Here is a 10,616-nt window from a genome sequence, read left to right as displayed (position 1 = left end):
GATCGCGGAGCCGAGCATAGCGGGCCTCGATGCTAAAGCAACATTCGCTCAGAGAGACCGGAGTCGCACTGGCGATCATTCTACGGACTTCTTCGGCGTTCTCGTCGAGAACAGCCGCCACCTCTATGTAGGAGGCCGTCGAATGTGCTGTCGCGGTTGCGCACGAAAAAATCGAAACGACGGTCGAGAGCCTTTCGAAGAGGCTCGAGTCCGCCCATGCCGGCAGGGACTTTGAGTCGAGGACGACATTGTACACGCTCACCATCAAGACCACCGTCAGCAGAAAATCGTATCTCCGCGCCATTTCAGTAGGTCGTTGAATTTCCGCTAACGGTGGAACCGTAATTCTCCACCAGTAGAGCGCGAGCCCATGTAGGACAATGACAATGCGCATGACGCCAAGTAATCGCCCCGTCCATGTATGGCGATAAAATGCGAAAGAGACGAACGACTGAACGGCCAGCATCAGGTTGAGAGTCACGATCACGATGCGGGCCACGAGTCGCCATCTTCTGTCTCCGTTCGAGAAACCGAACAGAGTCAACAAGATTCTCATCATCCTCTTGGGTCCTCGATCGATGTCGATACGCGAATCACAGCTCCGTTTAATGACTCACATCAGGGCTCGATTAATCCCGGGCGCCCCCGACGTCTCAATGAGTCGCTCAGTCGCAATCAGTCGAAGACAGCGTCGGAATAATCTTCCGTGGAGCCTATTGACGATAAAGCACAGGATTGTCTTGAGCCGAAAAGAGCGAGCTCGATCACGATGAACTCGGGCTGACAGGAACCTCTGCATGTGGTTCTAGATCGAAAGAATTCACTGGAATCGCGTCCAAGAGGCGGAGCCTTCCCAGTCGGCCCTGGAGAGAGCTCCGCGAACTGAGAGGGCGCAGCCTAGGCTGAAAGAAAAAGTATTCTGTTTGTGACCTCCGCCCTGGCTGGCGTGCTCATCTAATCTCATCTAGCGCCCCGCCCACCTCCCGCAATCGATCAGGCCTGAGTGGACTGAACTTGAGACCGCCAATGATGCTCTCGATACCTTGCGAAGCCTTTTGAGAGAACATCCTGTGCAGAACTGAGGGGCAGTGTACGAACGCGTCGATCAAGGAACTGGATGCATTTTTCAATTCCAAAAAAACTTCGGAATTGAGTGTATCACGGGAGAGAGGGTTCTATTCCGGAAGCGACGAAGTGGAAAAGATCGTGATTCTGCATTCCGGTATCACATCCGGTCTCAAGATCGAAACCTCTAGGTGGTATAAGAATAAGATACGAGAGAGCCCGGAACGACTTTTCACACGATCCGAAAGAAGGCTGCATGGCATTCATGGTCGGTGCTTCCTCACGAGTCATGAGTTTAGGTACATCATGTCGAGAAGAATTTATGAAGCGCACGCGGTCACGGTGGAACTAGAAAGAAGGCGCCCCTGGCCAGAAGGGCCGTAGATATTCATCTCAGATTTCCGGACTCCTTCCAGGATTTATCGACTTACACATAGCCCCGCTCACGAAGTCGATTCATCAAGAAGAATTTGCTTCTTTTTTTGGGGAGGAAGGCGCCAGGGGAGGTCGTCTCGGGCTACAAAGGTCGCCCCGCGTATCGCCGGTCTACGCTTGCCGCGAGAAAATGTCCATGGGATATTCCTCGAATTGTCGAGGAGAAGACGCGCCAAAACACGCTTACAAGGAGCGTTGTGTCTAGTCCATATCAAGGAACTGGTCCTCTTTCTGTATCTTCCGAACAAGGCTGCGACTAGATCTCCCGGTCGAGTCGCCGCGGGTAATCACTAGACGAAGGACGGCCGAAGATTCGATGTTGTTTGTTGCCATATGCACCGAGTCTCGGATGCAAGTGCCATGTGCAGCGTAAAGCGGAATCACCGACAAGAGCCGAATCACGTATTCGAGATGCATCACAGCCGAAGGGAACGAGAGTTGATGGCTGAAACGAGAACAAATCGACTCATTTTCAGAGCAAGCTATCCGTAGGGAGGTCGGAGTTGCTCTTGCGACGCTCTCTCGGATTCCCCGGGCGCATACATCGAGAACCGCCGCGATCTCGATGTGGAGAAGCAACCTCTGCGTTCGCACACCAACAGAACAGAGTCCGGTGACGGCGGACATGAGATTCCCGCTGAACTCTCATGCTGGAAAGTCCATATGAATCGAGGGAACTAGCAGAAGAAACTCAAGACTCCTAGGAGGCGTACGAGGCGGCCGATTTCGAATCTTGAAGTCTGAAGTCTCCACAGCTAGATAGCGAAATTCAGCATGACGCCAATCGCATAAGTTACCCCGAGAAGTCGCGCTTCCCACGTTCCACAGGATAAGGAAGCGTAGACGATCGCGTCTCCCATAAGGATCATGTTCAAAGTCATCACCGACATGCGAGGGAAGATTTGCTGTTTTCCTACTCTCCTACTCTGCTCGAGATACCCAGCACAGTCAAAGCGTTTTACAACATTTCTCTGACCTAAATCGGAGCGATGCTGACGTAGATCGCTGCTCCACAGCTCCAATAGAGCGAGGCTTCAAACTCCGTGTTAATAGCGATGGAATGCTTCGGGGAAAAGCAATCACGACACACGAACTCCGCTTTCGAGACAAGTCCCAGCAGACAATGGAAGTGGCCAGCAAGGCCGACCATTATGGAATTATATGAGAACTCTGCTTGAGTGGTTTGCACGAGGTCATTGGTGCGGGACTCCCTATTGGACATGAGGGCTCGCTAAAGGCATCACGTTCGAGGGTCTAGGGTATGCTTTGAGTGGCTTGGCGGGATGCGGCGGCGGAAGAGATAATGTTCAACACGTAGTTCAACGAGCGAATTATGACAGGAGATGAAGAAACGGCTAATCTTAGTTTGCGCGACTGTTCTTCCTCCCGGTCTCGATACTCGTCTCTGATGCCGACCCCAGAAGAGAAACATCCGTCCGGACACCCGATTCCGCCCACCCGTCATCATGTCTCGAGCTGAACGAGGCGATGGTATGTGTACACAACTAACAATAAGCCTCAATGAGTTTCATGGAACAGTATCGAAGGCACAGGGCTCGAAAAAACAAACCAGCGACTGATGGGACTGGTATTCCAGTATGGAATTCCATGAAGTGTTCCTGTTTCATGATTTCCACATTCGATCGAACATGATTTCCGAAAACCCTCTCTTTGCAGCTGTACGAATTTCGCCGACTCTCCCACCTGAGGCCCCGACAGATCGAATGGATCGCGTTCCGAAAGTCTAGTGAGCAACTCGATGCGCTTACATAGGAACGCGAATTCATACGGGAACGATCCATAACCTTACTGGGGAAAAAGTGCTTGGGAATTCCCTGAAATATATTGAAGTTGTCAGTTCAAGCGATTTAAAATCGGGGCTGAGGCATCTCCGGATTTTTGCCCAATCAGAGGTGCATTCCAAGTGCTTCGCCGCCACCTGCGACAGGAGACAAAGAATTTTATTTCGATGGACAACCGCGGCGCTCGGGTTCGGACAGAGGGCGGATTCCCCTCGGAGAGATCCCGCTGAAATCACCTCATTCCCTCATCCGGATATCCATAATGGGTCGGTCACATGAGGAACTCATAGTACGCGGTCGTTGGAGAGGGCTTCTGATCGTTTGAAGACTCTTTAGAGAAAGCAAAGTGCCGACAGATCGGGAAGTCGTGTTGCCCCGACAGACATGGCGCAGCGACACGGTGCCGTGGGGAAAATGCGACGTCGGCGTCGCGACGCAGGAACGAGATCGATTGATGTTCACTGTGTTTCGCTGCTCGATCGACGCGCCACTCGCGAGAGCAGAATGAAATTTCTTCCAGTGGCGTGGACGAACTGAAATCTGTAATCAACCCAGTGAGTAGCAGAGGTTCTGGCTCGGGTCGACGTTGTACTATCGTTCCGAAACACTAGACGATTGGAGGAGAGAGCGCACCAACATGAGATCCAAGGACTGTCGAGGGAGTCAATTCTGGCCTGAAAACGAGGAGGCTGGAAGGTGTCCGACAATAAGACGGAGCTTGGAATAATCGCGGCCGGTATCAAGCGGAATTTATTCTCATCGAATCGGAAATCCGTCTTCCGCGCTGAACCATTTACACATGAGGAGTACCTATGCTATCGATCGTATCTGAACATTTAGCTTTGGGATTGCAGGTTCCTCTACACTCTTCACAGGTTTCAAACTTGTTGCCGTTAGTGGCCACTTCGATCCCTCCGTAAGCGAATTGACGGCATTCCTTGACTGTTTCCGCATAGTAAAACATTGGGAAGAAAGCTTTTCCAATCCCAGGGAGAGGGGATAATCTGCACACATCTAAAAGAGCCAAGTGCGAAAGATGAGTTCTTTTTGGTCTGTATCTTGGTCAACCTACACCCATTTTTCGGTCTACCTATGCCCTGATTTTTCCTCCCGATATTCGGTAGCTTTGCAAGAAATCCCGAAAAATCTGCATCGATTGCTGTGGCTCCCTAGACTACGCCAATTTGCGGAAAATCAGGGTATTGTCTGAGACTTCGTAACGAATTTCAAGCGAGGGCTCCATCTGATAGCTCCGAAACGCGCTCACCTTTGCCCGTGGGCTGCGAGCCCACTATTGTGACTCCGAGAATCAGCAGACACAGCGTCACACGTTTCATAACGAAAATTCCGGCACTTCAAATTTCCTTCCAGTCCACCACGGTGCGGTGTCACGTCTGTTGCAGTCCTGCGAGAGGATCATAGGAGTTCTTAATTTAGCTCATGGACGCTTCGCCGCTTTATGCTGTCGACTATTCAATTACGCGGCAGTCTCTCCTACGGGGCGGCCCGCAGAGGAGACCGGCAAGCCCTGCGACGATTTGGTGACAAACTCCACAGAATTTTAGTGTACACAGGGATGGAATTATCTTTCACGGATGTTGTTTGCGACGTTTCCGCTTCTGATCGAAACCGGCTGGAATTGCAAAATCCTCACAATTCTGTTCTTTGTGAGGGAGCCCACGCAGCGGTAACGGAGTCATCGACGACGCCGCGGCGGCGTATTGCGTCGATCGCAACGACAGAAATCGTTCTCGGTCGAATTCGATTTCAATGCGGGCCGACGTCTGCCGTGATAAGAATGGATTTGAAAATTCAGACTCACGACTCCTGTTCCGAAATCGTTACTCGGGGCGGTAGGCAGCCGATGTTCCCCCTGTACGGATACGATCAGAGGTACCTAGTACCAAACTACCTAGTCATTCATCGCCGGGGAGCTTCCGAAAATCTTCCGAATAATGGAAGGTGAATGGTCTACCCCAGAGGAGCTGAGTCTCCCCGTGGATAGGGACTTCCTAGAGGAGGAAATACAATACAAGTGATTTATTCGCAGGTTACCCGCAGTGGTTTGATATCTCTCGAACGATTGAGCTGATCGTCTTGTCTTGAAAATATATACAATTCAAGATGTGGTGGCGGTCTATCCGCTCCATTCCACAGTATTTACAAGTACACAAGTCAGTTATTGTCTCGAAGAAGTCCGCTCTCTGGCAGATTTCGTGATGATAGCCGTGGTACGTAACGCGGCATATGTAGGCCCTGTTTTTCTGGTTGGCATTCTTCCATGTCTCTCCGGTGAACGCTGGTCCGGTGGTGAAGCCTGCATTATGGTGTTTGGCCCTCTTGATCTTAAGGCTCTCCCTGTACTCGTTCCATGCAGTGTCGTTGAATCTGTATCCTAGCTCGCTCAAGTCTTCGCAGAGGGGGGAAATCGAGTCCGATCTCTGAAGGCATCATTCCGTCCATAAGCATTGAAGGTAGCGGAATCCTCGTGGAGGTGACAGGAAAGCGTGCGAGCGATCCCGAATCCACATATGTAGGGGGACCGGGAAAAGTTCCGGAGCAGGAGGAGGCGCTAACCGACACGTTTTCCGTCTCCTGCCTACTCTCGTAAGCTCTCGTGAGACGCTAGTTCGGCTTTTCGCGATGCTTGTGGGTATCCCTCTGTCAACGCCGTCTCTCGATACCTGGTCAAGGATATTATCGGTACTTACCGGTAATTATCGGGAATATGAGCTCAGATCAGGGATGTTCGTGATGCTATTCGCGGAACATGTCGGTGATGCCTTGCGAAAGGGATCAGTTCTACACGAAGAGCTTTCATCCACGACAGAGGAATCGTTCATTCGTGAGAGGTCGTGGCTCTGCTCACGGGAGGGTCTCGTTAGTGCCCTCAGGGAATCGCCGTAGAACTGGAGATATATACTCCACACTTGCTCCCAGGTGGAGGATAGACAATCGGTATATGGATGCGCGAGCGGCCTCCAGCCCGATGATCAGATCAGTGATCCTGCGATCGAGAAGCGTGGATAATCGAGAATCCAAAATCCTATGTGCTGCCGAAGTTGGCGACAAGCTTTCAGTGCGGGGGCAGACTGGCTGGTCTGCTCTGGGACATTATTCGAAAATTGGTCAAAATGAAAGCCCAGTGAAAATACCATCGGTGAGATCTTCTGAGAGAACAATCATTCGTCGATCGACAATGGAAGTCAGCGAGAGAACAATGACTCCCAGGCTCCAACCTGCTTCTTTCTCTCTCATCCCTGGCTGAACGAGTTCTTGACGAGTCCCAGCTGACTCCCGTCCTTCTTATGTTATGACGCGTTGCCCCTAAAGCGCCGGATTCCCAGGTCAGTTATGCCATAGGTCTTCGATTCCGAAGAGACATCACGGAAAACGTTCGGGTCGTGATCTCTCGATTTCGGCTTGACGATCGTACTCTCTGATTGATTCTGATTGGAAAAATGATTGATTCCAATTCTGAATAATTATTCATCCGTCGCTTCGCCAAGTCTACTCTCACACTCCATCCGTCAGTTCTCCCGGCTGCGAATACCAGGAAGGACGACAAGACGGTCTATCATGATTGTCTCAATGTAAGGCTCTACTTGCTCAGGTGAGACCCGATCGTGTGAATCCGCGTGACCGGGCATTCTGTCACTGTCTGCACAAAAAGGCGTTCCACACAAAGTGCAAATTCGGAAAAATCGAGCTGGAATGTGGTGAGGGTATTCGTTGTCTGACCACAAACTCTTTCGATTTCGAAACACTCTTGACGTCCCTTCCGTTCATCCCCAAACACTCCAATCGAAAACAGGTACGATCTCACAATGCTCATTTCGATGTCAGTAAGTGACCGCAGCCGACGCGGAGAAGTTGAATTGAATTGAATCGGCGGATTTGAAATGTTCGCCATGATTCGCTCTGCTGTGTATAGTTTTGAAACTCGATCGTCTGACCCTTGACAGGGAACGGGGTACGCTATTTGAAGTAACTCGGCACGACCCCGATACTGCTGGGCAGACATTCTGGTGGATCCCGAGAATTCCCGGAGACGATATCGGCAGGGTAACTAAACATGTCTTGAATACCGAGTCGACAGAAAATCACATCGCAGCTTCATATACCCGGCGCTGAGAATCGAGTCGCTCCCTCTCGATCTCATTCTCATTTGAGTCGATGGCGCCGAGGAATTTCTATTGTTTATCGCGTTCGAATCGCCAGCAATAGGGATCCTGTCGAACCTTTATGATTCATGATGGAGCGACTAGCGGGTGTAGATTAACTCGCTTCCTCTGCTGCTGTGACTTGTGTGTTGGCGGGACCATTCCACCCTTAGTGAATCCGGGAGATAATGTGTGATTGGTGACTACGTCGCGTCGCGACCCCCGTCGATGAGTCTCAAGTACGGAGCTATTGTCCCGTGGAGAAATTAGGCGACTCCTTAGTTCCGCGTCGCTCCATTCATCGAGCGAGACTCAGTGTAGCAGCCAGTCTCTACGTGAGGGTATCGTGGGGAAATTCCGCGTCATGGTCATCAGTCGTCATGACTCAAAAGATCTGCTTTCCGGGAAGCGCTCCGGATCGATCGAGGGAAGCTGCTCCAGCTAACCGTTCTCCACTTCTTTGATAAGGAACGCTCTCAATTCCTTCCAGGAACCCATCGATGCCCAATCCCGCGAGAATGACAAATGGCTCCTTGAAGTTCCTGCTGGTCACGCTGCTGCTGACTATAATGCTCGATGTTGTCATCTGTTCACCGGATTCTGATGAGGAAATCCTCCCCTCTTTCGACAAAAGTGATTGCATGAGAGGATCGTTGAAATGCCGCGAGCAATGCAGACAGAACTCTTGGAAAACCGGATTCTGTTCCGAGATTTTCGAGTGTCACTGTGTCGGACATTAGGACATTCCCTCCTTAAGCTCAAGATGATGACCCCGGTTTGCAGCGACGACCTAGCAGGATTATAGGTTTAAAAGCATTCAAATTTCCCTGAATAAATGGAAGGAAGAAGATAAGGGACGACTTCGCTGTCAATTCATGAAGCTCCTTTGATGGAATCGGTCAGAGACGCGGCCAGCGGGCTCTTCGTGGAAGCTCTCGTCAATTGCATAAGATCATTGTCGCACTCCATCATCGGAATTGTTTCTGTCGTAGGCCACCAATAATCATGCCTCATAGAAAGGAAGCAGCTCGCGATGCTTTCGAATGAGCGTTCCTATTCTACAGTGCCGTAAAAGCTATCACAGGGTGTTCCTGTATATTTCCGACTCAAACCTGAGGATCCCCGAGGAAGCTCGGAAGACGCGGGAAGCGAGCCGTGAGCACCACGAGACGTCGAACGTCGCTGTATCACACCGAGTGTCCACCGACCAACGCTCTATGAGGCGCTAGACGCAGCGTAATAATGCTCGACCATTTCCCAAGTTCCCCATACCTGCCCGTATAGTAGAGCCTTCCTATAACGATGGAGAGTGCCCGTGTATTTTCCAAGTTCTCTGAACCTTCTCTTATAACGGCCCTCATATCGGAAAATGCCCTACTATTAGAGCATTCACGGTACATCATACTCCACATATACTTGTAGCGTCGCCTCGGAGCTCCAGCGACGTGAGGAGGGAAGGACCTCTAGGCGTAAGTGCGTGCGATCGACGGCTTCGAATCGGAGATCGATGTATCGGGGCTGTCTTCCTGGGATACGGCAAGTGAAGACCCCGGCAATATCGAACCAACTTGGGACACCTCTAGTTTATTCAACACTCTCAATAACCGCCACAGCCGACCTCTCGTCGCAGTGCGACCGTATTCTCCGACTGCTTCTCGCACACTGTACACCTCGCACATCTGAACATCCGTCTTACACCTCAATCGTCAAATGTCCATCTACACCACATTTTGACCACGACATTCGGTCACGCTACCTAAGCTGACTCCTGACAGCTCCTCCACCTCTAACGACCGCCGTATAAGTACAAATTCCTGACGGCATCTTCACCTCGCAACGACGTTCTGCACGTCGGACATAACGGAAACCGCCTCAACACCTTTGCGAGACATAGATAACAGGAGAGATGACCGTACTTCGTCGTCTGCGGATCATCCGGCACCGTCAGACATACCGCACATTTATAATGCGCCGCCATCCTGGAATTGTGCACGTCTTCTTCGGTCCAGCCGGCGGGGTACTGCGGACCAGCCATTTTCACCTCTGCCGACTGTTCCTCCACCGCCATCGCGCGTCCGCTCCACACACGCCTGTGTCATGCCGATTGTCCAGGCGGTCCGCGCACACGCTCATTGTCGACCGGCTCGTAGCACACTTGACGTTGAAAAGACTGCTGCTTTGTTCGATTCGAGCCTTCCGATCTCTTTTTCCGTTGGGGTGTCTTCTTTCCGCCGATTTCAGCGTGCATCGCCCGCTCGCTCTGCCATCGCTACCTCCTAGTTGTCCTCAACTTGAACGTTTTTTTTCCACTGCCTACCAGCACATTATCACCTATATATTTTTCCCTAATTCATCATCTATTCCTGATTTCCTCCTCGCTTTTTCCGCCTTACTATATACTCAGTATATTTGCCTCGGAAATGCACTGTTCACTTCGGCCGAACTCTTGCTTCACCCTCTTTTCGTCGTTCTCGTGCCTCTCTCCCCGTCAGCGGTGTAACCTCAACCTTCTGGTGATTTCGGGCCCGTTCGCTTTTTGATTTCGGCGCCCCGTCTCTTCTAGAATCTTCACTTGATTCCTCCCTAACCGCCTTTGTTGTTTGTCTGATCTTCGGCTCCGTCTCCTCTGCTTGGATCGACATGTTCAGACCCTCGAAATGTTGTGACAACTCGTCGACTCGAATGTCCTCTTGTTCACTCTGCTCGATGTTCTTCTCCACCAGCGACTGCTTCGATGCCTCCGCCCGTTGAATATCCTCTGGAATGCTAATCGAATTATCATCGCGAAGCGGAGACTCCCCGTCACTTTCATCCCCGTACACTCTGTACCATTCCAACTGGGAACAGTGCGCCGTAAATATATATTGCTTTTCGACCCCCATCTGATTAGTCACCCCGCTACTCCGCGTATCTCCCTCCCTATATGATCCAGATTTCGAAATTCTGTCTCCTCTATCCTCACGTCTGGGCTCAACCGGCGTCGAGACTGGGATTGTGCGTCGCCAAGACGTCTTGCCTTGGCTATACCGCTCCGTACAATCAGTGGCGTACGCAGGATTTCTCTCGGGGGGGGGGGGCTAGATCGGGTCTCCGCATGGGGCTGAAATCCAATATGGCGATTCGCTCCTATAGTACAGCATTACGAAGAAAC

At 51.2% G+C, this 10,616-nt stretch overlaps 1 protein-coding gene and 1 long non-coding RNA gene across 2 annotated transcripts; one reads left to right on the top strand and one right to left on the bottom strand.

The window, feature by feature from the left end:
* Positions 1–4,032: 4,032 nt before the first annotated feature.
* Positions 4,033–4,773, bottom strand: LOC100899861 (PI-actitoxin-Aeq3b). Its single transcript, XM_003747327.2, has 2 exons — positions 4,570–4,773; positions 4,033–4,316 (listed from the first exon to the last, which is right to left on the bottom strand). The coding sequence occupies exons 1-2, from the start codon at positions 4,637–4,639 to the stop codon at positions 4,096–4,098; spliced, it is 291 nt and encodes a 96-aa protein (XP_003747375.1). The 5' UTR covers positions 4,640–4,773; the 3' UTR covers positions 4,033–4,095.
* Positions 4,774–6,594: 1,821 nt separating this feature from the next.
* LOC100902754 (uncharacterized) lies at positions 6,595–8,315 on the top strand. The gene is made up of 3 exons (XR_001951226.1): positions 6,595–6,649; positions 6,916–7,116; positions 7,956–8,315. It is a non-coding gene; the product is annotated as an uncharacterized LOC100902754 (long non-coding RNA).
* Positions 8,316–10,616: the final 2,301 nt, after the last annotated feature.

Source organism: Galendromus occidentalis, unplaced genomic scaffold (assembly GCF_000255335.2).
Source record: "Galendromus occidentalis unplaced genomic scaffold, Mocc_1.1 scf7180000077516, whole genome shotgun sequence".
In the NCBI taxonomy this organism is placed as follows: domain Eukaryota; kingdom Metazoa; phylum Arthropoda; class Arachnida; order Mesostigmata; family Phytoseiidae; genus Galendromus; species Galendromus occidentalis.
This window is presented reverse-complemented; position numbering and strand designations above follow the sequence as displayed.

Excerpts from the sequence above, each read along its gene's own strand:
- LOC100899861 (XM_003747327.2), bottom strand. The coding sequence starts at position 4,639 with ATGAAACGTGTGACGCTGTGTCTGCTGATTCTCGGAGTCACAATAGTG. Across the intron at positions 4,317-4,569 it reads CTCGCAGCCCACGGGCAAAG|ATGTGTGCAGATTATCCCCT; the intron begins GTGAGCGCGTTT and ends TGGCTCTTTTAG.